Here is a 26564-nt window from a genome sequence, read left to right as displayed (position 1 = left end):
AATTTTAATGAAAAGAAGTGCACATTTAATTTGTTTCATCCACTCAAAGCCTCAGTTTAAAATAGTTTATTAATTTGTTTGTTATCTTTATTATAGTAAAGATGATGATGATGGGAATATTGGTAATACTGATTAAGTGAAATCCAGTCATCAAAGAGTTAATTGGGGAAAATATTAAATTATCACATCAATTTGTATACTGCCCTTTAATGTAATTCTCTTCAGTACTGTGTTTTCTTGGGGAATGTGATATACTGTCCTGTTACTACTTTACAAAGAGAATAATGTAAATTTCGGTGGTTGTATTGTTTTTTTTTTAAAGGCCATTAATCGCCTGGCCAAGTCCTGGAGCCACGATTTCTGATTATAAGACTAAGTAAATTCTAATCCCAATTATGAACCTAAATTAGCTGTTGGTTAGTGTAGCCAGACTGACTAGACATCATTATCTCCTTCATTTCTGAAATTAAGTAATGGTGGCCAGATTTAAAGCACCATGCACCACTTACGTAGTTAAGTATTTATCAGAAATGAAACTGTCAAACTATCAAAATATTGTATACCTTTATTTATTTCAAAATGATAGCAGTGAAGGACACCAAAGGCTTTATAACAATGATATGCAATATGCCATCTCTAAAGAAATCATAGACCCAGTCCTAAAGTCAAGCAGCAGATATGTTTATTGTTTATTTTACGAAAAAAGAAAGACTAACGTAAGTGAGAAGGAAGATAAAAAGGAAACTTTATGGCTGTTGCCATTTTTCTGATCAAAGTGATGCTAATGGAAATGTAAAGAAAGTGAGTTACTACACGTCATTTTAGATGGCTACTGTTGTAACTTTTAAAAGATCTAAAATTGTAATATGTACATTTGTAAATGTATTTTGTAAATTGTTATTTTTTATCTTTAAAAAATGGCTTAGCATCGAGTGCGCGCACGTCACGTTAAGACCCAAACGTGCTTTACGTTTTATAGACACGCGCAATGATAGCCGGAAGCACCGATCTGAGGAAAATAAAAAATCGATGAAATCCACTGTATTTCGCGAGTATAAACCTCTCACTTACTGTCCTTTTCGCGACCGTAGGCTCGAATTGATCTGCCCTTTTCACCGTCACTGTGCCTGAGGCGAAGGTAGAGAGCAGGAAAGCTGCTCCATTTGAACGAAGTTGCTCGGTAGGGGTTTAGCTGACGTGTGGAGAAGTTGAGACTGCCAGAGAGCAGATAAACAAACATAAACAAGCAGGGACCAGCTGAGCGCCTGTCCGAACCGAACCAGCGGCACGGAGAGATGTCAGGGAGAGCGAGTTTCCTCTTTCAAACCCAAGAATTATCCACAGGAGACCGTGATTTACACTGATACTAGCTCCATGTCAACTGTCAACACTGGCACACAAAGAATTTCGGAAACAAAACACGAGGACCAGCCATAGGCTTTAGCAGAAAAGCCATTGCTCCTGTCACTGTCTCTTTGTCAAGACAGGCTAGCATGGACAACCAATAAGTTTACCTTCCAGTCTTCAGCTGTGACGAAACGAATACATATTACAGTGCAAGGAGACAGAGGTAAACACTTTTTATTTATTAACTTTGCTTTTTCCCCATAAAGGGCCTGCGAACTAAATCACTGACCTAAGCTAGCTTGGCAGGCCACATATCCTGTTTGTGTTTGAATTCTTTTTGTGGCGGTCAGTTTACAAGCAGGGCTGTTATCTATTCAGGTTTGCGGTTTCTTTTGTCCTAGCGTGTTCTAGAAAGACTGTCAATACAAACAAAGCTAACAGATTGTAGGTGTTTGCTGCAGACTCAACTGTAGCCATGAAATGTAAAACTTGTAAATGTAAGTAGAATCCTGACAGTATCATTAAGCCAATCATTTTACTTTCCACTCTACAATACCCCCTTACTTTCCTCTGATCTGGGGCCACTGGTGTCAGAAGTGGGATTAACATGGCCCACCAGGCAACCCCTAGTTCCCAGAAGGCCCTGATGATGGAGCTGAAGTCTCTGCAGGAGCAGCCGGTGGAGGGCTTCCGCATCACTCTGGTGGAGGAGTCTGACCTCTACAACTGGGAAGTGGCCATCTTCGGGCCCCCTAACACCCTGTACGAGGGAGGCTACTTTAAGGTGGGACAAAACTTTCTGATAACCTAAGGGCAGGGCTAGTCAAAACACGGCACCGTGTTTAGATAATGAGACACATTCATGAAGCTAATTTATAACCAGCAGCAACCGATGATTTATAATGTATACAGAGCTCCTGGGCAAGGTTTCTTCCTAAATTGGATATATAAGAGATTGCTGCAACTTGAAAAAACAGCCAGTTAGTTCACTGACAGTGACTTTGTTTAAACCCAAGGTGTCCACCAAGTAAAGCTTTATTATAATGATTGTTGCTCTTTTAAAAACTCTAATTTATGAATGACCTGGCTCACATTTACTGGCTCCTCGGGTTTAAAGGTCCCATGGCATGAAAATGTCACTTTATGAGGTTTTTTAACATTAATATGAGTTCCCACAGCCTGCCTATGGTCCCCCAGTGGCTAAAAATGGTGATAGGTGTAAACCGAGCCCTGGGTATCCTGCTCTGCCTTTGAGAAAATGAAAGCTCAGATGGGCCAATCTGGAATCTTGCTCCTTATGAGGTCATAAGGAGCAAGGTTACCTCTGCTTTCTCTTTGCCCACCCATGAGAGAGAGACATCATGGCTTTCAAACGAGCAAAGTGGCAGTTGGTCAAGGCCACACCTCCACCCTCCACCTTGCCCCCCCTCTCTCCTCCTCAATAGCTACAGACACAGAAATGGCACATACTAAGGAAAGCTCATTGTGGGACTGGCTCTAGTGGCTGTAATTCTGCACCAAGGCTGAATTTTGGGAAAGAGACTTCAGATACAGTTTTAGGGGACCACTAAGGCCTATATAAAAGAGACTTCAGATACAGTATTAGGGGACCACTAAGGCCTATATAAAAGAGACTTCAGATACAGTATTAGGGGACCACTAAGGCCTATATAAAAGAGACTTCAGATACAGTATTAGGGGACCACTAAGGCCTATATAAAAGAGACTTCAGATACAGTATTAGGGGACCACTAAGGTCTATATAAAAGCATCCAAAGAGCACCATGTCATGGGACCTTTTAAAGCCTTTTCAGGCAGCCATTTATTATTCTTTAATTTTTAGTCTTTCTCCCCTCTCCCTCCATTCTCCTTGTCCAGGCCTCTCCCCCTTGCTGTATGATGGTTGTACTTCAGATGGTTATTTTTAGCCGAGACCGATATAAATGGCACCTTAGCACAGAGAGTAAGAGAGAAGGGCACGATGAGACTCCTCTTCCAATCTATCATGTTCCTTATTCAGTAACATCTAGAAAGTGTGAAACAGTGAGAGCCTGCATTCATGCTGTAATCTTCCAGGAATGCCAAAATATTACAGAGCAGGTGTCGCTGCCATCGCTGATTGCGTTATGCTTTGCCTTTACAGTGACATCCTTGTGTTATCTACTGTCAAATCAGTGTTTTTACATAACCTTAAATCACATGTGTTTTTACAATCTGTACAACATATCATATAAAATATAAGTCATATAAAAACTCCTACTTTAATAAAAAAAGTAGGAGACCACAGAACAACAGTGGATGGATCACTCTTTCAGGACACAATATGTGCAATAGGGGCCATAGTTAGAGTTTCCAATTTACCTGCATTAGACAGGTAACATATAACATAGAGCCTGCAGACACTTTCAAACCCAGGACCCTTTTGCTTTGAGGCAAATAGTACTTACCCCTGAGCCACTGTGACAGCCACACAATTACATTAATAGATATAATTCTAATGCTGACTGGTTGAGTCTGGTATTCTCCAGAATGGAATGCCTTGACTTTAATACTTCGGTGCCAGTGTAATTGATGAAATATTGGTGACAGAGTTTGACTAGTGTAACTATATAACTTTGTTTCTGCTGCTGCTGCCGAACCCTATATCTGGTGTAGTGACTAGTTGTGGAGTAATGATAGCCCTATCTGAGTAGCAGCAGTTCAGTGAGAGCTGGGGTGGTGTTACACACACGCACCCAAGCCTACACGCCTTTCACCTAGATAATTGCACAATACTATGAAAAGAAAACACAGAACCACAAGCACCAACTGTTGTGTCACCTAATACCGAGCTCATCATTTGAAATGACTGACATGAATGACAACTGCGTCACAGCATGATTGTCGGCATGGCTGAGTGTCTGATATATTTCACTGTTGTGACTAATCTCAAATGAAATGAGTACAGGAAGCTACTTTGTGGTTGAACACTTGCTACTTGTCAACTTGTAAAGCTAGATAAGTCAGTCAAGAAATAAATTATTTTTATTGCAACATTTTTAACAAATTATTGTTAATTTTTGAAAGTTTTTTTCAAAAATTAAAAAGTCTTAATATAAACCCAACATATTATTAGCAAATATAAATCCCCACTGATGATAGACTTACTGGCCTATAGCTAAGGTAAGATAGCCATCTACAGATACAGTATATGCTGAGGATTCACTGTGCCATATGTATGTTTTAAAATTAAAACATGATTTATGAAATCATGCCAACAATTATAAGGCTATTTTAAAAGCTCAGTATTCTATGCCAAAAAAAGTATGTATAAAGACTTTGAGGACCCCTGCACTAGAGAAAGGATGTATTGCAAAGATTACAAATGAATATGTACTTTGTTTATTGATATATATATAAATGTATCAATGTGCTACACTGCCTGGGCTGTCTTCATGCTCAAGCTGAGACCTACAGGCTCAAAGGACTTAAACTTAGCATAACAGAAGTCAAGCTTGGCTGTCTATAAAACGTGTTGACTGTCAACCTCTGTTCTCCCAGGCTCACATCAAGTTCCCAGTTGACTACCCTTACTCCCCACCAACCTTCCGCTTTCTCACAAAGATGTGGCACCCCAACATCTACGAGGTAAAACATTTTGTTTGTCATTTGAAATGTTTTCACACAGTTGTTGTAGCCATTATCATGCCAATATGGCATTTATATAGTTTGATATGAAATAGAAACATTTAGAGTGTAAATGTAAACACCTTCATGTCTTCATGACAGATGTTAATCATAGGGGTGCACGATACGATATTAAGATCGGATGTTGGTAGAGATGCCCCGATTACAACTTTCTAGGCCGATGTCTGATTTTCATTGAGTTAGGCCGGCCGATACCGATTTTAGCCGATTCCAATTTCATTTTTTCTAAACACTTTACAGCACACACAAATATTTATTTTCTATCTTTTTTTTTAATATAACATTTTGCACAGAACATAGAACATTTTGTGAACAGCTAATGGATCACTATAAAATAGAACTATATAAATTACTCCTGGTGTGGGAAATTCACACACATCTAAAGTGCAATGTTAGAACCATTTCCTTCTTTTCACATCCAATATCCAAGTAAAAAAATGTGAGTTTGGTTTTTGGTGTCGTCCCTCCACGCCCTACTTTTTCCTTGCAGGTGTTGCATATTGCAAACTTGTTATCTTCTGCACACAAGCTGAAGAATTTCCAAACAGCTGACCTGTTGCAGGTTAATTCACGAGGTTCCCTACATGTGTGAGAATAGCGCGGACACGCGCTTCACACCGCGAGCGGGTACGCGCGACACACGGCGGAAAAGTTGAGAGAAAGGAAAAAGAGACTGTGCTGTTGCGTCCGTGTGTGCGTGCGTCCTTGAGAAGAACTTATGTTATCAGTTAATGTAGCATTGACCGGCATGAAATCGGCTTATGTCAGACTGACCTGCTGTCGCCGGTCATGGCCGAGCACGTGAAAACCGGCCAATTCCGGTCACCGGCCGGTCTATCGGTGCATCTCTAGATATCGGCCCCGATATTGACAAAATAGCTGGATCGGGGATCGGAAAAATTAACACATCCACGGGCCGATCCCGTTTTTTTCTTTTTTTTTTTCTTCCTCCATCGCAGCACATCCTACGTCATTCGTCAGCAGCACGTGTGTCGCATGCTGGAAGAGTTGAGTTAAACATTAAGCAACATGGAGCGAGCCAAAGAGTCGGCTGTGTGGAGATATTTCACGCTTGCCACACCAACTAGTCCATTGACTGTTTGCAATGTCTGCAAAGTAATGTTTCGAGGGGTGGTGGTAGTACTGCAAAGTACAATACTACCAATTTAATCAAGCACATCCAAAAAAAAATGTTTGATTACTATTGTATGTTTGACCAATACACTATTTTGTTTCTACTGCTACATTTTATTTATTTAAATTTATTTTAAGAAGTTTGATTACACTCTATTTTCGATTTGAATGCACAGTTGTTTTTTAAATAACAAACAAATAAGAATTCAATACATTACATCTATGTCTTATATCATTTTGTCTTAGTTAGGAAAGTAATGTTTAGTTAGGAAAGTCTGGTGCCTTTACTCTCTTCCACATGGTGGAAGGAAGGTACAAGGTGGAAGGTGTACAGTGTATTATTAATTCAACAATGGTATCGGATAGGTATCGGGTATCGACTGATACACAAAGCCCAGGCATCGGTATCGGGACTGTAAAAGTCGGATCGGTGCATCCCTAGTTATGCAGTGCATTTTGTTCTCTTTCCAGAACGGAGATGTGTGCATCTCCATCCTGCACCCTCCTGTCGATGACCCTCAGAGCGGGGAGCTGCCCTCTGAACGGTGGAACCCCACCCAGAACGTCAGGTAATCTCTGCCACACAACCTCTGCTTCTGTATGCACTTGATTCCATTCTACTACACAGACATTCAGTCTTTTTATAACGTTTCTGTTATTTTTACTACAATGTGGATATTCGTTTGTGCAGTGGTTTATAAGTTTAAAGGACAATTCCGGCACAAAACGAACCTAGGGGTTATTAACAGATTTAACAATTTAAAAGATTGTGCACAGCAATGGCGCACTGTACTAGTTTGTAGTTTGCGGATTATCTATATCGGCGTTTTATTTGCCTAATTACCGATAAAGTTAATTATTAAAAGTGCGCTACTTTGGCATTGTCCCTCTGCTTCAGTCAGACTTAATGTCCCCCCCCCCCCCCCCCACAACACTATCTGACTATATTTTACTGTGTATTGAAATGTTTGCTTAAATCATTTAAACAAAGTTTGGTGTTTGTGTTTGTAAAAATCCAAAATCTTAGTTGTGACTTAAAGATTTTCAGTTCAACTGTAAATGCATATCGGTTCCAAATATCGGTTATCAGTTTCAGTAACTACTAATAATCAGTATCTTGATCGGCCTTGAAAAACCACTATCGGTTGATCCCTACACTGTACCTCCTATTAAACTGGGATTCTCGAATATAAGATAAGAAAGCTGAGGGTAAGGGCCGTGCTGATAGCCAAACGGTTAAGGCACATAGCACATAATTGCAATTCTGGCCAGATACCTATGTTGCATGTCATACCTCTCTCTCTCTCCTCGTTTCCTGTGTCTATCCTGTCTGCTATTGAAAATGGTGAAAAGAAAGAACGTTGGGGGTGGAGCTCATCTACAAAAAAAACTGAAATACAGCATAAATCCAGAATGGTGTACATTAACCGTTCACTTTTAGCATTCCTTTGTTCAGTGTAACATCTTAAGAACGAGACACTGCTGCAGAGTAACTTAGTCAGCAAGACTCATTTTCTCGAGGAGTAGAGGTAAAGTGCTGAGTCTGTATTTGAAAACCGAAGCAGATTGGGTGCAGTATGTAATTGAGCTACAAAGGGCTTTTCTTTCATATACTGAGAAGATCTGATATTGGAGTGTCCTCATTTTCTGTCTGTGTGTGTGTGTGTGTGTGTGTGTGCGGTTCTGTCCCGATCAGGACTATCCTGCTTAGTGTGATCTCTCTGCTCAATGAGCCCAACACCTTCTCCCCAGCTAATGTGGATGCGTCTGTCATGTTTCGCAAATGGAGGGACAGCAAAGGCAAGGACAAGGAGTATGCAGAGATTATCAGGTAATTCACAATATTGAATATTTAATCCAGACAAATGTATAATATGCTTACAGAAAATCATCCGGTCAGTCCAAGTAGGAATAACGTTGACTCTAACACTGACTTAATGTAATTCCTATCTGGGCCACAGGAAGCAGGTGATGTCAACAGCAGCAGAGGCTGAGCGCGATGGAGTCAAGGTGCCGACCACGTTGGCCGAGTACTGCGTCCAGACCAGGGTTCCCTCCCAGGACAGCAGTTCAGACCTTCTCTATGACGACCTGTACGACGACGACATGGAAGAGGAGGACGAGGAGGAAGACGAGAGCGATATGGAGTCTGTAGGTGAAGCCGGGGGGATCAGCCCCACGGAGGACGGCGGGACGTCCACCAGACGTTACGACAACCAAGACGACTCTGGCAACGAAGACTCATGATGATCTGGATGATAACTCCTCCCTGCCAACTCCCCCAACCACCCTCCTTCTTTTATGTGTTACGTTCCGATTTTCTGTGTGTGTGTGTCTGTGTGTTTGTCTGTGTGTCTGTGTGTTTGTCTGTGTGTCTGTGTGTCTCTGTGTGTGTGTATCTGCGTTTGCACATACAGTGGGGTCAACAGTCAACTGCCAAAATAAACGTTTCATCATTTATTAAACTAATACAATGATTGGTCACAATAATAGTTGTAGTCAAATGCTATTACATACTTTTTTAGAAAAGGTTTGTTGGTACTGTTTTCACTGAAAGTCAGAATTTGGTGTTTCCACCATTTGCCTTAATTACAGCTTGCACTCTGTCTGGCATCAGATGTTTCGCAGAGTTTGAGAATTGAAATGATTCCAGCACTGTTTGAGAGCACCACCAAGTGTTTTTGACGTTACGTTATATTTCCCTTTTTTATTTATTTTTTTATTTTAAAGATTATTTTTTTTGACAGAAAAGCTGAAGACATGAAAGGGGAGAGAGAGGGAGAAATGACATGCAGCAAAGGACCGCAGCTCGGAGTCGAACCAGTCGGCCCATTGAGGAGTAAACCTCTATGTATGGGCGCCCGCTCTACCAACTGAGCTATACAGGCGCCCTTTTCCTTTTTAAATGTTGAGGATGCAGAAATGACAATGACGGCATGCCTCTGCGGAATAGAGCGGTATTACTCTACGGCCTCTACGGTTAATCACACTCTACGGTGTGATTCATGTGCAAGTTACTGACTCCAGACGAAGAAAAACATCCCCACACGTGATTATTTATAAAAGTAGTTTTTCTGCGCTGTTGTATCACTCTTTTATGCAACCAAATCCTCACGTTTGTACTGCTAGTTGTTTGGTTGCAACCATAAAGTAGAATTTTAGTCATCAGCAGTGAAATTTCAGTATCGTTCAATCCATGCTAAACCATTAGACTTGTTTTGCCATTAAAGAAGTGGTTTGGTAACTGCTACAGTTTGTTGATCTTTTGACTGTAGTTTTGTCAGCTTGAGTAGGACTTTCTTTGTTGCGTTGGCTTTGTATCTTGGATGCAGATGCATAAAGAAGTATCATTTTAAACCACAGTGCCATCTCTAGTTCTGTCTTGTCCTTGTTTGGATGAGAGTAGTCCCGCATTGCCAGACTGTCCACAGTGCTGTGTCATCGCTGGAGTATGGTCTGGCTGCACAAGTTAACGTTCTGGGATAGGGAAAAAACACTCTGGCTTGTCTGTATTTCTTTAAACCAATCACAATCTTCTTGGGTGGCGCTAAGCCCCAGATGCAGTGAATATGCCCTCGCAAAATAGATGGTGGAAGAGAATGAGCCTGATATCCGGTGCGTCAGGCTTTATACGCACAGTGGACATCCGGTAAGCAAGACTAGGATGAGAATAACTCAATCTTGTGAAAATCTTTCCAGCATTTTTATCATGATTAGGCATAAACAGTAGTAACGGGTCATTAGTTATTAAAAGACCATAATAATTAACATTGTGTAGGATACATGTGTAACACTTGCATTCGTGGTGAGACAAACATTTTTGAATCTTCCTCTCACATATGCCAGTATTTTAATGACTTACAAGCATTTCCCAAAGATACATATCAGTTCTAAATAACCTTCTGCAAAGTAAACAAATTGTCTTAGTTTTTGATAAATGATGAAAACAAACTGTCCTTGTGGTGGTCTCTTGAACCCCACTGTAGCTGGCCGGCTCTTCGTCAGGCTAGTCCATGTCACATTGTCCGGTTTTGTGTTAAAAGATTGTCTCTATCCAATGTGTCTTTACGTGTTGCTGTTTTTAAATGTATTTTTTTTTTTTTAGTTTAGACATTCTGTCCTCCCTGACTTGTCATTTGTATTTTCTGGGAGGGCTCAGACAGCCTGGCTGATGGACACATGCTGTTTGGCTCATTAACCAGCCGATGAGCTGGCCAACTTCTCCTGTCACTGTCCATCAGTGTGGCCCGTGGCAGAATATCTCTGTCCCTCTCACGCCTGTCTGTTCGACTGATCAGTCAACTTTAACTTGCAAACACAGACTGTGGCTCCACCCTCTTGGACCCACAGTAGTGTCCATCACAGCCGCTCCCTCATGATCCCTCAAAGCAACACCATTTGGTTAGGGGGTGGACAAGGTTCAAACTTTTTCTCACGTCCACTCTTACACCTCTCTCTGCCTCTTAAACCTCAGGGCCTCGATAGACTTTCACTGAGAGAGAAAAAAAACAGTCAAAGAGAAACTTCACACACAAATTGATCCTCACCTCTGCCTCCTTTTCTTACTTTCTGCATCACTGGGTGGTTCTAGAGGGCAGAGAGTGAACTGAAAGTCTCCAAACCCACCGCCAGCGTGTGAGTGTTGCTGTTGGTCCTGATTAAGTTGTTTTCTTCTTTGTAGGCTGGAGTCAAATTTTAAAAATCAAAATGCACCTGTAGGGACTTTCTCCTCAAGACAATGCTCACATTATGTTGCGATAGATGTGAAAATGTTACGTTTTTTGCTCCGTAACTCGATTTAAGCTTAAATGCGATTTAGTGAAAAATGTTGTTATCGTGCTACACCACATCCAGACTGTTTATCGACAGAGACAAAGTCAACATGCAGCTTAGCTACGCATTTGAATGAATTTGACACTTGATTGCCTGTTATCTGTGTGTTTGTGTGTGGATATTTACATTTACTCTTCATCTTTTGACTACAATGTCAGGGTTTTCTTGTTCCTGTCTCTGTGGAACAGGTGCAGACTTCTGTCACACCAGTACGTTTGCCCAAATGACCTTTGTCCAGTTGAGAAAACATTGTGTGTTTGCACAGCATTCTAATGCTGTTTTGGTGAGGCCTGAACTGGCTGAGGATTTGACTGATTTAAAAAAAAAAAAAAAAATAAGAAGAAATCTGAGCGTTGAACTTTTGGGCACACTGAACAGCATCAATTAAGCCACACATTGTGTTTTTATCGTTGTGGGTATAATCTGTTGCCCTTTTTTTTAACACAACAGAGCACTGCGCAAACCTTTGATTCAAATGGATGGATTTTATGCCAAGGAAACCAAGAACAGCCCCACAACCGTTCATTTTAAAGACTATGGAGCTATGGATGCATGTGGTGGATTTAACTCTGTTTGAATAAACTCTTAAAGAGATACCTTTTGGATTTTAATGTGAAGCCAAAGGAGTGAAACATTTCCTGCTAGCTCCCAGAGACTGGATTCTGTTGAGGAAGGGGGTCTTTAATGGATTTGATATCAAGGCACAACAGGAAGGGGAATATTGTCTGAGATTCTGAAGTTTTCTTGATTTGTTCCACATTTTTTGCCCACCCATCACCATACAGAGAATAAGCTAAATCCTAGTAATAATGTGTACCAATGTCATGTGTATATGTTAAAGGATTAGTTTGACATATTTGGAGATATGCTCATTTGCTTTGTGGCTTAGATGAGAAGATCTTTACCAGTCTAACACATGAGAAGTGGTATCAATCTTATCATCTAACTCTAGGTAAGAAAGCAAATATAAGCATGTTTCCCAAAATGTCGAACAAGTGCTTTAATTTAAAAAAAATGGCCTCCCATCACAAATTTAGAAATCAGGAGCGTTATTGTTTCTGTAAGTATAAAGTCTAGGCATAGTGTAGTCCTTATGATAGCAATTCAATGATCAGGTTAGGGCTCTTCTTTTTTTTTTTTACTCAAATATATGCCTTGTTTTTTATAATGAGGGCAGGTGGAGAAAAGCTATGGAGGCCTTTTGAGGGGAGAGAGCAACCAACAACAATTATCTCTGACGGATGACAATAATTCCCAAACTCAACCTAAGAAATGACACACTAAAAAGGACTGCAGTCTAAGATGTTGAGATGTTATTCCATACACACTGTTACATACAAAGGCCCTCACATGGTCGCACCCTCAATGGACTGACCTGAGTGTGTCCACAATGCGTCCACACCCATTGATGCTAATGCTGTCGGGTTTTTCTTTGATTTTTTATGTAATTTTTTTCCCTCATCATTTTGTGTTTGTGAGGATGCAAGTGTCACTCATAAAGTTTCTATTGTAAACAAAAAAAATAAATAAATAGAGTGTTGGGTTTGTTTGCAATATAGCTTTGATATCTGTTGCTAAGCCCACGTCATGGAAAACGGACAACACAGCAAGCTGGTTTTTGGAGTAGAATTAGAAGTGATATGCAAATGGAGGCATACAGTTATTGTGGTGAAGTTGGAAAATCATTCAAAAATAAAACAGTATGTCATTGAAGCCCGTTGAAAGGTTTTCACATTATTTTGCTATTGACCACTCGCCACTACTATATGCTACATGGATTTTGACGTCACATTGGCACGCGCAAACTCGGCTACGGCGACTGTAAAACGGCCTTAAGGTGCTATAGTAAATGTATTATAGCGCAAAGTCTTGGTTCACCCAAATTACGTAAAAAAACATACAGCTAGTGGTATCTAGGGGTTTATTATTATTAGTTTAATTTGTCCATATGTTGAGATATCTGAGATTTGTGCATACACGTACATTGATTTGAATGGAAATGTGTTTGTATTGTGCACATCATTGAAAGAAAATGACATTTAAAGCAACGTGTAAATAATGCCCCTGTTGCTCTGGATAATCCACAGACCTCACTGTGATGTTTTATTTTTTTTTCTACTGAAGAAACAGTCCCTATGAAACCTGTTGACAGTGTGCCATTTACTGGGCAAGTCATGTTGCTGTTGAATGATTTTAGTAACATTTGTCAATGATTTGTGCACCACAAACAAAAGTCCATTCACCTCCATTGTACTGAGATAGAAGCAGACGTCTTAAAAATGAATATATAGTATTTTGGTGAACTGATGGCCAAACTTGTGAAACATTTTGGTCCATAAATGCACCCTAACTGAAATTCATTATGATACTGAATGCATAGGGAATATTTTAAGATATTCCATAGCTTATAAAATGACACATAAAGTTGCAAAGCAAATGTTTAATCATGAAGAGAACTGTAATTTAAATTCAGAACAATTAGCTGTCTTTTATCACTGGTAGAGGAGCTTTTCTGCTCTACCAGGCATGAAAATAATTACTGGTTCAATGACGCCCTGATGGGTCTCAAAGCAATATTTTAGCTTTTACTCAATGTACAGTGCTTCTTTGTAGTATATTGTGTATGCCTTATGAAAGTAGAAAGACATAGGTTACTTTGGGCACTTTCTCTGACCTCCCGCTCACTTTCCTGTGTCTTTAAAAAACCCAGAAGAAAAATCGCAGTTAATTGAAGTGAGCGATTCCTCTCAGCGTTATGAGTTGCAAGAACACAATTGTTTCTTTAATTACTCTTATTTCATCCCTTCAGCAGAGGCTATTAATCCTGCAGCATGGCGTTGAGAGCAAGACATTCCTGTACTGTATATAGTTCAATGTGGCAGTACCAGTAACCAGGGTCAAGTTTAATGTCTCACTTGAATTTCACTATTTGCCTCTGAGAGAACAAGAGCTTGATTTCACACTGTTAGGTTGTAGGTGATTGGATAAAAAAAACTAATTGAATATCATGATTTTGAACCCAGATTATTACCATGTCCGTGCTGACTGTACATAAAACCACTGCTCAATCATCTCATCTCATAATAAGGATTGGGTACCAATGCTGACTGGTTTCAATGACATTATTGTTTGTCTTAAATGACTTGCTTTTTAACTGAGGAATAGCTTAACTAGGACAGACACCACAAAGAGTAAACAAACCTGTCAGTGTCTCAAGTTTCCAAAATTTCATTTATGATGTGGGAATTCTGCCTGTTCGCAAATGGTTTTATTTATATAAAAAGGGCTATATAATATATATAGTTTAGTATATCACCCCAGAAAAAATATGGTTAGCCAGATGTTTGTCATGTGCAATGTGTACATTCAACCAGTCATTGCATGATAATGGTCTCTTAAATTTTATGACTATAGTTTCTAGCATAAAAAAATTATCCCCATTACCGGCTTTTAGTTTTTAGACCGGAACTAATTTACAAAAGTAATAAGCGTATCTCCCTTTTACTTGGATACTGAGAGCCGGGAAAAGTCTAAGTTGTATTGTTGTATTTCTACAGCCCGCAGTATTCTGTAGTCTATGGCAAATGTACACCACCAGATTCCTTGTTTTTGTCTCCACCCTGTGGCAACATCTACTGCTTACAATTTATTTGTATCCAGTTATCCTTTTGCTTGAGCAAGTTGTTTGCGCACCCAGTATTGGATACTGTCTTTTAATGAATTATGAGCTCACCGATCTATTTTTCACATTTTAGAATTAGATTTTAGAAATATCCAGGTACACAAAACCTGTTCTATTTATCTTTAAAATCATTTAATGCCAACTACAGACCGATAAAAACAGAATGAAAACTCTTTAGGTTTATGCTGCTTCACTGAGTCCTGGGACTGATAAGTGGGTGTCTGTCTCCTTTTTTTTCTCTTTAACTTTTGTGTTTTAGTTTACATTGAAGACATTTATGTATTTAATCTCATTATATATTACCTTTAACCCTCTGAGGACAAAAGTCGAGTCCAAGCGATGTTTGACAACACTCCTACTCAATAAGCATATATTACAATACTTTTGTAAACTCATTTCAAGCACCAAAACAATTGAGTGTAGGTATGTTTTCACAAGTGATTTGAGAAATATTTCCACTTTAGGGCCAAAGTATCTCTTTATACCTTGCTCCGGAACAAATTTGGGCATCACTATACAGTGCTATGTTCTGAACATTTTGACATTAAACACATGGGGATAAGGTTACAAATAACCCTTAAAAGGAGAATTCAAGACTATATCTAAAAATGCCCTTAGACTTTAGATGGTTAAAGACACTAAGATCAAATCAGTAATCTGGTTTCCAAGCATTGATTCATTTCCTCCCTGCTCAACTCAGCCTTACATTATACAGTACAGCAGAGACAAAGTGTTTAACTTCAACAGTATATGAACAGAACAGAGACAAATCATCAAACGCATAAATTGCAGGCACACTGTCACATTGAAAGCAAGCTGCAGCTTTCCCTTCTATCCCGTCTGCACAATCTTCATTCTGGTTCATCGCTGTTTGTCCTGCTGAGCCTCCAGGTGTCTGTGTGCTGCTCTCAGTGTGTCCTGCAGGTCTTTGTACTGAGCCAGAGTGCAAGCTTCCTCCAGCCGGGCCCAGCGGTAGTCCTTGTGCTCGGAAGACAAAGTCACGGCTGTCCCCGGGTCTCTGAGCTCGGCCATCCAGTACAGCACCTCTTTGGGTCTGCCTTGCACCTCATAGTGCAGCTCCTGCACAAAGCCGTCAATCACCTGCAGTTGCTCTGCCCCAAGCCCCGCCTCCTCTTTGGTCTCCCTCAGAGCTGTGGTGAGGTCGTCCTCACCTGGATCCACATGACCTGATGGGGAACAGGTTAGACGTAACTGGCACAAAAATCTAAAGCTATACGAGTGGAATTTAGCTCATTCGAGTGTAATATGAACTACATGATAAATGCACTGTTTTTGAACTTGTAAACACCTTTGGGTGGGGTCCAGTGGTGCTTCCCATAAGAGGTCTGCAAGAGGAGGTACTCAATGTTGTCTGGTGGAGGGACACAACTGGCTGGACGACGAAACACTATGAAGCCACAAGCACGCAGCGCCATCTCCCTGTTCAACAAATGTCACATACAAACACAACATTTGACATTACTTTCTGTGTTAGTGTGTTGTGTTCTGTGTTTCACTATAGAAAACAAAGCGCTGCAGCGTGTGCTAGTCGAGCAACCTGTCCAGTAGAGCTAAGGTCTTATTTTAATAAAGAAATAAAATAGCCATCACTCTCCATGGGAGTCCAAAGTGTGACCCTCTGCACTTTTGAGTGGGAAACTGTTACATTACCGTGGATTATTAAATAATGTTACAGTACTCGTAAAGTACAATGAAAAACTTAAAAAAAAAGATTCATGTTATTACTTTTTCATAATTTTGCTTCTACATGGGTAGATGTACAGAAATGTCCCAGATGTTGTTTTGCAAGTTAAAGTAGAATAGTTTTAAAGTGTATTTGACAGGTAAAGTCCATGCATGTGTATATATATATATATATATATATATATATATACCTACATTTGTTTTATGAGTGCTTTAAGGTTAACGTAATTGTGTGACATCTGTTCATGTTAACATTTTTAACCCTAAATTTCCAATGGTATAGGGTAGGGCTGCACAATATGAGGAATAGAGCTACGTAATTGCGATTATTTTGAATGATATTGCGATATGATCCACGATATTGCAGGGAATGATCATTACTGTATCATTATTCTCCTTTTCATTGCAAAATATTAAAATTAAAACATTGTAAATGATTATATTGTGATTTTAGCGAGCATCTGTACCAAACAAACAGTTTCTTTAGTCTGTAGGTTACGATTGGTAGGCTGGGACGTCTCTGCAGCACCACAAAACTGAATTCAGAATGGTATGACACATATTTTGCCTTTAACAAATATTGCCATATGGAATATATAGCACTAGTCCATATTGCGATTTCGAAAAAATTGCGTCCACATGTGAAAGACTGGACAATATCACCCGCTCCCCTATTATTCTTCTCGTTCAACATACTAGCCTAACTGTACCCTTTGCTGGTGAATCGACCAGTCAGGACAAAGTTCAGCAGTGTTTCTTTTGACTTGAGTTAGCCTGAGCCTGCCAAGCAAAGTTATGATTTTGAACATATTTATATTCAAATTATAGAAAATAAAATGGCTTCTACTTCGCTATGACTGACATCAGCTAGCACACTGCAACTTTTACAGGTTTACAGACCCACGTACAACACCGCTGCAACAGCAGGAATATTTATTTACCAGAGCAAAGAAATCTTTTAGCATTTTTGTTAGCTAGCTAGCTAGTGAGGTACTCAGGATGTTGTACTTTACAAAACATGCTCACTGTTCTGCCGTACATAAACACAGACTGTAGGTTGGAGGAGTAGTTACTTACTTAATTTTAAAATTGTGACAAGTTTCGAATGGGCTCGTAGCTTTTGTTTCTCACCGACTAAGAGCAGGGGGAGTTTCAGCGGTGCTCTACGAAATGAGTCCGGTCCTCTCTGATGACGGACATAAACAGTTCCGCAATCAGAATCAGAATCAGCTTTATTGGCCAGGTTTGCGTAAACAAACAAGGAATTTGACTCCGGTAATCTTTGCTCTCAAAGTACAACACTCACATAACATATTAAGAATAAAAACAGAAATGACGGTAAGAATATAAAAAAATACTGTTAGTGTACAGTATAACAATACAATAGAATTTACAATTTTACAAAAAATATACAGAAGAGAGGGAAGGAATAGTGCAATATTAGTCAACAGTCTGAGATTTTAGGATTTAAATATGAGTACAGTGCAAAGCAGATCAGTGCAGTGGTAATATATTAATAACAATATTGTAATTGTAGGATTGAAATAGACATGAGGTAGATGAGCAGAACAGTGGTGATTGACTTTGTTCAGTGTGAGGGTGGGGGCTGTTTCTGAGTGTTCAACAGAGTGGCCTAGCCTCTGAAGGATCCTTCCTTGGAAGGATTAGTCCTACCAAGGAAGGATCCTTGACATTGAGAAACGCCTTCAGTCTTTCTTCTAATTCTTCTTCTTCTTCTTCTTCTTCTTCTTCTTCTTCTTCTTCTTCTTCTTCTTTGTGTTTTAACCATTGACTGTAAAATTAATATTATGGTTTTTAACGGTGGTTTGCATCCAATGTATTGCACTACTGCCAGTTACTGGTGATGCAAGATGTAAGAAAAAATGCTTTGACACATATGCTTTGAAGGAACTAATACTGCCAGTGGTAAAAGATGTATTCAACTTACTTAAAGTTAAAAGTAAAAATACTCCTTATGCAGAATGGCTATATTCAGATAGCCTATTTTTTTATAATGTAATAGTATATCATTATTATACACTATCTTATATAGGTGTATCATGTCCAAGTAGGCTACAGCAAAATGGTAGGCTACTTAGTCACAGTACTTAGTAGGCTACTCAGTAAATAGACGTACTTATTTTCCACTACTACTACTACTACGACTACGTACTGACAGTTATAGGAATAAGAATAGGCCTACTTTAGGGACATAAAACGGATCAGACTAAATTGCCCTAATAATAAATAATATTTTTTGATTTAAATAGATTAATTTGTTTGTAAATCTCTCGCAATGACAGATTAAACAAATCGCTTTATGACAAACATATATTTCTTTACCATCGTGTAACTGCGGTGCCTATGGGAGACAGATAAGAAATGTACCCAGTGTAGATAGGGCCAACTGAAGACAGCTTGTGTCTGAAGATAATAGAGATGGGGCCTCTTTCCCACACAAGCCGGGCCTCAGCAGTACAGTTGTTCAGTGTGACGGAGGAGACCGCTGCTTAGTTTCAAGGTAAAGACAAAAACTCACTCAAAATACATGTTTTGTTATTTTCAAGTAAAATATATAGGGAGAGTCAGACAGACTATTTATGGAATGCATAAACATAATGTAACCCATTTATCCTGTAGTCCCTTAGGGCTCAATTGAAGAAATTGTTTCATTGTCCTGACAAAATATTTAGCTTTTCCATAGCTCCTTTCATCATAGCATGTACAGTAGATGTCTGTGGTCTGGTCAGATGCCTCAGGAAATGTGACTTTCGCTGCCACTACTACTGTGCTTATTCAGCCTGCACTGAAGTGCTCATTATTCCACTCTGCTATACATGAATCACTCTTGGAATCAGGTTCCTGTGCTTCCAGATATTTTTTTGTATATAGGCTACTGACTATCACAGAGATTACACATGGATGTGAAACTGTAGTCTCTAGATGATCAATGCTTTTGTACAATAATGACATTCATATACATTCTGTTATCATTAGGCACTTGATTGGTATGCTTTTTTGTATTAAGGAAATGCACAACAAGCCAAAAAAAAACACTTCTAGTCCACTTCTGATCTGCAAAAGGATTGCACTCCTCTTAGTCTCTTACAAGTTTCTTAATGGTTATACTGACGAGACAGATATTAGGAATTAGTATTGCAGGTCTGAGTATGTTTGGAGTAGAGCTGATCAGTGCCAAGAGATGTGTTTAATTCAGATGCTTCAAGCTGAATGTTATGGAGGTGTTGTGGATTTAATTTAAGATGACAACTGTGATGGGAGGTGCCAACAAAATAATCCCAGTGACTAAGCCAAACTTTTCATGTGTAGTTAAGACTTAAGTTGAATTTCTCACCCGGAAAAACAGCAAATAGGTACCGCGCTGCACAGATGGCATTGATTGCAGGATAGTTACAACCAATGTTGTGATTTGGTAAAGAAAATGAACATGCTTCTTTATGATAATTGTGATATTTCCTGTTTACCTTCTGAACAGCATTTCACAGAGCCATGGAGAAGGAGCAGCCTAGAGCAGGGCTTCATTTTGTGGGGAAGAAGGATGAACTTATTGAAGCAAAGCGCTCTTTTAGAACAATAGAGGGTCGGGATATACTGATCATTCACCACCAGACCGTCTTCTATGCTATAGACTCTTACTGCTATCGTAAGTTCAGTTCTTTTTGTGCTCAATTCATATTCTTGTCTGGATGAAAGGTGTTATTGACAAATGCTTACTTCAACTGAACCAATTCAAAAATGAGTTGCTGCTGATTGACATCCTGTCAGGGGCCATTTAACACTGAGCTGCTTTATGCTGTTATCCCTACAACAGGGATCTTCAACAGGGGGTCTGGGACCCCTAGGGGGTCCTCAGAGTCAATGCAGGGGGGCCAGCCAAATTGTTGTTAATTTTTGAAAGTTAAAAAAAAACATTAAAGTCTTAACACGAATCCAACATATTATTAGCAAATATAAATCCCCCACTGGCCTATAGGTAAGGTAGTCACTAAGATAGCCATCCTCAGATACAGTTCATCCTAAGCATTCACTGTGCCACATGTATGTTTAACATTAAAACATCATTTTTAAAATCATGCCAACAATTTTGATGTTAATAGCTTAGTATGCTATGCAAAAAAGGTATGTATAAAGGCTTTAGGCCGCCCTACACGTTATTGTAGGCTCAGTTTAATACGCAACTTAATTTTATACAATATATGTAGCAGGGGGTCCCTGCTCCATCTCTCTTTCAGTTAAGGGGTCCTTGGCTTAAAAAACGTTGAAGACCCCTGCCCTAGAACATTTTAGCACTTATCACCTCTAAAGTGTGTCCAGTCAGCAAAAGGTTTGTGTGCTGTACACTGTTTGCTTATTCTGCAATACATTGATCCTCTACCCTCTCAACAGATGCTGGGGGGACACTGGAGAATGGAGACATTGAGGTGAGGTTTACATTTGACTTAAGAGATTAGAGGTTGTTTTTGTGTCTGACTAAATTAGCCAAAATGCCATTTAAGTTAAGTTAAAGTAATGGACTGTACTTTTGTGCTTTTACCACATTCATGCTTTCACAGGCTATTCCATATGCACTGTAATCCTTGAAGGTACCTGTTGGGCTGAGACATAGAGGAATATAGGCTACTGTAATTAAGATACAAAGCCTGCATAACATTAATATAATGTTATGCTAATGTTGAAGGGCCTAAATGACCTACAATCATCCCACATGGTGGTGTTTACCTGCTTTCTTTCAACACACTCACAGGAAATTGCCGACAAGCTGTGCATAATTTGTCCAAAACACAAGTACAAGATCTCTCTTGCCAACGGGGAGGGCATATATAAGGGCACCGACCCCAGGGAAAAGCCGCCTGTGCCCAGATGGTACTCCAAAGGTGTGAAACAGCGGATCCACACGGTCACTGAGACCAATGGGGATGTCTATGTCAAGCTCTCGGAGGACACGTGTTGGATCGAGTCAGACTTCTACCAGGGAGAGAAGGGCAAGGAGGAAAGGGCCAAAGCTGCGGCAGCTGAGAAGAAACTTAGTAGTAAAGACTGATAAGGATGATGGCATCCCCTATAGTTTTTGAATTTTATTTTATTTTTAATTTATCTTGAAGGAGTTTTCTATTGTCTCCTCCGATCTCCTCTGAATTATTGCATGATGACTCTATAGAAATGATGTCAGACATTAAATGACACATATTTCATGCTTTACCTCAAGTAACCATTAGGGCTTGAATGGCTTAAAAATTGGTCTGTTTACATTGTTTATATGATGTTAAAATGTTTTACTCAAAAAAATCAAGTCACATATTGCTATGTTAGGTGAACATCTAGCATCTCAAAGCAATCATGCAGTTCACTAAATAAAGTTTGTATGGATGCATTTTGATTTCAGATTCTCTGTTTTCAAATCGGGTAGTGGCATGAATGCATACCCACACTAGTGTATTCCTCTGCATTTCAATATTCCTCATGTATTATGCATACAGTGAATCAATCAATAAGATAAAAAGGTTTATACTGATCGATAATATCTTGTCCTAAAGTGGAAAATCGTTAATGTAAAATATAAATATCATACTCACAATACTTGCCACTTTTTGTAATATCCATGTCTGTTTATTCCCTCTGGTTTCTTGTCCATTGGAGAAAAATAATCCTCAAGCAACTGTAAAAATAAAAAAATAAAAAACCTTGCTGAGGACACCAAGCCAAACCATGAGGTTGTCAAAAGGTGTGCTGACAGCAGCTTCAGACAGGTATACTGTGGCTGGCTGCTAGAAGGTGCTGCTTCCCATGGGCCCTGGGTGCATATTCTGAAATTCAGAGGTTTGTTTTGAACTTTCAACATTCAAACACCTCATCTAACTCTCAGCAGGAAAAGCGAAAATGTCAAACTATTCCCTTAATGTTCATGATGTTATCTGTTGACTTTGTTACATTTTGTAAAAAAAAAATGTTATAAGTTTGATGTGGCACTGTCATTCTTCAAGGCTTACTCTAGCGATTTAGCACTGTACTTCCATGAAATTGGGGGACTTGCAAGAAACAGATTTAAAAAAGAATGGTCAAAATTGGTAAAGCTGCAGCCGAACATCTTGACTTTTGGTTTTAGTCAGAATGGGTTGAGCTCCAAAAATGCTGGCTCCTACAATTCCCATTATCCATCCATCCATCCATCTTCATCCGCTTATCCGGGGTCGGGTCGCGGGGTAGCAGCTCAGCAGGGGACCCCAAACTTCCCTTTCCCGGGCCACATTAACCAGCTCCGAATGGGGGATCCCGAGGCGTTCCCAGGCCAGGTTAGAGATATAATCCCTCCACCTAGTCCTGGGTCTCCCCCGAGGCCTCCTCCCAGCTGGGACGTGCCTGGAACACCTCCCTAGGGGAGGCGCCCAGGGGGCATCCTTACCAGATGCCCGAACCACCTCAACTGGCTCCTTTCGGCGCAAAGGAGCAGCGGCTCTACTCCGAGCTCCTCACGGATAACTGAGCTTCTCACCCTATCTCTAAGGGAGACGCCAGCTACCCTCCTGAGAAACCCATTTCGGCCGCTTGTACCCTGGATCTTGTTCTTTCGATCATGACCCAGCCTTCATGACCATAGGTGAGGGTAGGAACAAAAACTGACCGGTAGATTGAGAGCTTTGCCTTCTGGCTCAGCTCTCTTTTTCAGTCTAACGGTGCGATAAATTGAATGTAATACCGCACCTGCTGTGCCGATTCTCCGACCAATCTCCCGCTCCATTGTCCCCTCACTCGTGAACAAGACCCCAAGGTACTTGAACTCCTTCACTTGGGGTAAGGACTCATTCCCTACCTGGAGAAGGCACTCCATCGGTTTCCTGCTGAGAACCATGGCCTCCGATTTAGAGGTGCTGATCCTCATCCCAGCCGCTTCACACTCGGCTGCGAACCGATCCAGTGAGTGCTGAAGGTCTGCAGGCCGATGATGCCATCAGGACCACATCATCTGCAAAAAGCAGCGATGAGATCCCCAGCCCACCGAACTGCAACCCCTCTCCACCCCCGACTACGCCTCGATATCCTGTCCATAAATACTACAAACAGGATTGGTGACAAAGCGCAGCCCTGGCGGAGGCCAACTCTCACCTGAAAGCGAGTCCGACTTACTGCCGAGAACCCGGACACAGCTCTCGCTTTGGTCGTACAGAGATTGGATGGCCCTGAGAAGGGACCCCCTCACCCCGTACTCCCGCAGCACCTCCCACAGTATCTCCCGGGGCACCCGGTCATACGCCTTCTCCAGATCCACAAAACACATGTAGACTGGTTGGGCATACTCCCAGGCTCCCTCCAGGATCCTTGCGAGTAAAGATCTGGTCCGTTGTTCCACGACCAGGACGGAATCTGCATTGTTCCTCTTCAACCTGAGATTCGACTATCGACCGAACCCTCCTTTCCAGCACCTTGGAGTAGACTTTACCGGGAGGCTGAGAAGTGTGATACCCCTGTAATTGGCACACACACTCTGGTCCCCCCTTTTTTAAAAAGGGGAAACCACCACCCCGGGTCTGCCACTCCTTAGGCACCGTCCCAGACTTCCACGCAATGTTGAAGAGGCGTGTCAACCAAGACAACCCCTCCACACCCAGAGCTTTAAGCATTTCTGGACGGATCTCATCAATTCCTGGGGCTTTGCCACTGTGGAGTTGTTTAACTACCTCAGCAACCTCCACCAGGGAAATTGATGCCAATCCCCCTCATCCTCCAGCTCTGCCTCTACCATAGAGGGCGTATAGTCGGATTTAGGAGTTCCTCAAAGTGCTCCTTCCACCGCCCTATTACCTCCTCAGTTGAGGTCAACAGCGTCCCCATCCTTACTGTACACAGCTTGGATGGTTCCCGCTCCCCCTACTGAGGTGGCGAACGGTTTTCCAGAAGTACCTTGGTGCCGACCGAAAGTCCTTCTCCATGTCTTCTCCGAACTTTTCCCACACACGCTGCTTTGCCTCTTTCACGGCAGAGGCTGCAGCCCTTCGGGCCCTTTCGGTACCTTGCAACTGCCTCGGAGTCGTCTGGGATAACATATCCCGGAAAGACTCCTTCTTCAGTCGGATGGCTTCCCCTGACCACCGGTGTCCACCACGGTGTTCGTGGGTTACCGCCCCTTGAGGCACCTAAGACCCCAGCTCCTCCACCGCAGCTTCGGCAATGGAAACTTTGAACATTGTCCACTCGGGTTCAATGCCCCCAGCCTCCACAGGGATGCACGAAAAGCTACGCCGGAGGAGTGAGTTGAAAGTCTGTCAGATAACCTCCCAATCACGCCTCTCCATGTGTCTCCATCATTACCCACGTGCGCGTTGAAGTCCCCCCAGCAGAACTATGGAATCCCCGACTGGAGCCCCATGCAGGACTCCACTCAAGGTCTCCAAGAAGGCCGAATACTCTGAACTCTTGTTTGGTGCATATGCACAAACAACAGTCAGAGTTTTCTCCCCCACAACCCGCAGGCGTAGGGAGCGACCCTCTCGTCCACCGGGTTAAACTCCAACGTAGCGCGCTCAGCCGGGGGCTTGTGAGTATCCCCACACCCGCCCGGCGCCTCACACCCTGGGCAACTCCGGAGAAGAAAAGAGTCCAACCCCTATCCAGGAGTATGGTTCCAGAACCAAGACTGTGCGTAGAGGTAAGCCCCACCAGATCTAACCGGTAGCGCTCCACCTCCCGCACAAGTTCCGGCTCCTTCCCCACAGAGAGGTGACATTCCACGTCCCCAGAGCCAGCCTCTGCTGCCCGGATCTGGTCCGTCGAGGCCCCTGACCTTCACTGCCACCCATGTGGCAGCGCACCCGACCCCAGCGGTTCCTCCCACAGGTGGTGGGCCCATGGGATGGAGGGATGTCCGCCACGTAGCTTTTTCGGGCTGTGCCCGACCGGGCTCCGTGGCAAACCCGGCCACCAGGCGCTCGCTGACAAGCCCTCCATCTGGGCCTGGCTCCAGGCGGGGGGCCCCGGACTCCCTCCGGGCAGGGTCACTCCATCTCTACCTCGATTTTTTCATAGGATCTTTGAACCATTCTTTGTCTGGCCCCTCACCTGAGACCACTTTGCCTTGGGAGACCCTACCAGGAGCACAAAGCTCCAGACAACACAGCCCTCAGGTTCATAGGGACACACAAACCTCTCCACCACGATAAGGTGATGGTTCCCGGAGAATTCCCATTATGCATCTTGATATATTGTCCTCTGTTTGACCCTTCCTGCTTGGGAAACACCCACGTCTGCAGAAACACCCACACTACTACTACTCATACAGTTTATATTGCAAACATTTCAAAGGTGTGGTTGTTTATGTGGCTTTTGTGAAAAAAAAACCTTCAATCATAATTTATTGCATAGCCATCCTATACTTAACATGCTGTGCAAAATAATTTGGTGACAAAGCGTCACGGCAGCCTGTCACATTCAGATTATTTCTTTGTTTTTGGAAGTCTATCACAGTGACATGGTCCTAGAACTGCAAATGCCATTGGTTGAAAACACAAAGGCTACGGGGTATGATGTTCCTCTGTGCATGAATGATGCTGGTTTCTCTTGCGGGCCTACAGCGCACTCACAACACAGTCAAAAGCCTCTGCCTCTGTGATGCTTTGAATACAATCAATAAATGTACAGGGCCCTGGGTTACGTTACGGGTTACATGGGGCTGAGCACTTCTGCAAAGTTACTACACATTAAATATTAAAATATAATTATGCAGTTAAATTGAGAATCCTGATACAATGCAGGTACCATTATCTGCAGCTTTGCAATAGGTCAAGTAGAGGGCTCTTTGTAGAGATAAAGAGCAGACTATCCAGGAGAAACTGCTTAGCAGGGCTAGCATCTTATTCCAGAGGGAGAGTACTGCACAGCATAAACAGCAAGGAATTACATTGTTGCAGGGCATTCAAATACTCTCTGTTGGGTTTATGTCTTGCATTATTCATTGTGATTATGAATGACACATGAGGCTCTGATAAAACCTTTAGGGCTTATGCTATTCGTTCTCTCAAAAAGCTCTGAAAGCCCTGGAGTTTGCCCAAGAGGAACTACCAGATACCATTATCACCTTTTCTACTAATGACTGACTCCCAAAACAAAACACCCACAAAGCCAGATAAAGTAGGCTATTTTATATGTTCTTGCTACGTCAGCAAAA

At 41.5% G+C, this 26564-nt stretch overlaps 3 protein-coding genes across 4 annotated transcripts; 2 read left to right on the top strand and 1 right to left on the bottom strand.

Moving 5' to 3' along the window:
- The first annotated feature begins 978 nt into the window (after positions 1-978).
- Positions 979-10994, top strand: ube2r2 (ubiquitin-conjugating enzyme E2R 2). Of its 2 annotated transcripts, none has more exons than XM_078248010.1 (6): positions 979-1570; positions 1942-2131; positions 4888-4974; positions 6640-6737; positions 7865-7999; positions 8130-10994. In XM_078248010.1, exons 2-6 carry the CDS (start codon positions 1955-1957, stop codon positions 8413-8415), a joined length of 783 nt encoding a protein of 260 aa, XP_078104136.1. In that variant the 5' UTR covers positions 979-1570; positions 1942-1954; the 3' UTR covers positions 8416-10994. The 2 variants fall into 2 exon arrangements, with proteins under 2 accessions (XP_078104136.1, XP_078104137.1); XM_078248011.1 differs by having other exon boundaries at positions 979-1572; positions 1937-2131.
- Positions 10995-15142: 4148 nt separating this feature from the next.
- nudt2 (nudix (nucleoside diphosphate linked moiety X)-type motif 2) lies at positions 15143-17535 on the bottom strand. Its single transcript, XM_078248009.1, has 3 exons — positions 17465-17535; positions 15993-16123; positions 15143-15870 (listed from the first exon to the last, which is right to left on the bottom strand). Exons 2-3 carry the CDS (start codon positions 16117-16119, stop codon positions 15545-15547), a joined length of 453 nt encoding a protein of 150 aa, XP_078104135.1. The 5' UTR covers positions 16120-16123; positions 17465-17535; the 3' UTR covers positions 15143-15544.
- A 1263-nt stretch (positions 17536-18798) lies between these two features.
- Positions 18799-22364, top strand: rfesd (Rieske (Fe-S) domain containing). The gene is made up of 4 exons (XM_078248008.1): positions 18799-18908; positions 19884-20051; positions 20795-20829; positions 21153-22364. Exons 2-4 carry the CDS (start codon positions 19898-19900, stop codon positions 21447-21449), a joined length of 486 nt encoding a protein of 161 aa, XP_078104134.1. The 5' UTR covers positions 18799-18908; positions 19884-19897; the 3' UTR covers positions 21450-22364.
- Positions 22365-26564: the final 4200 nt, after the last annotated feature.

The sequence above is a fragment of the Sander vitreus genome, chromosome 4 (assembly GCF_031162955.1).
Source record: "Sander vitreus isolate 19-12246 chromosome 4, sanVit1, whole genome shotgun sequence".
Lineage (NCBI taxonomy): Eukaryota > Metazoa > Chordata > Actinopteri > Perciformes > Percidae > Sander > Sander vitreus.
Note: the sequence above shows the minus strand (reverse complement) of the source record. Positions and strands in the feature narration are given on the sequence as shown.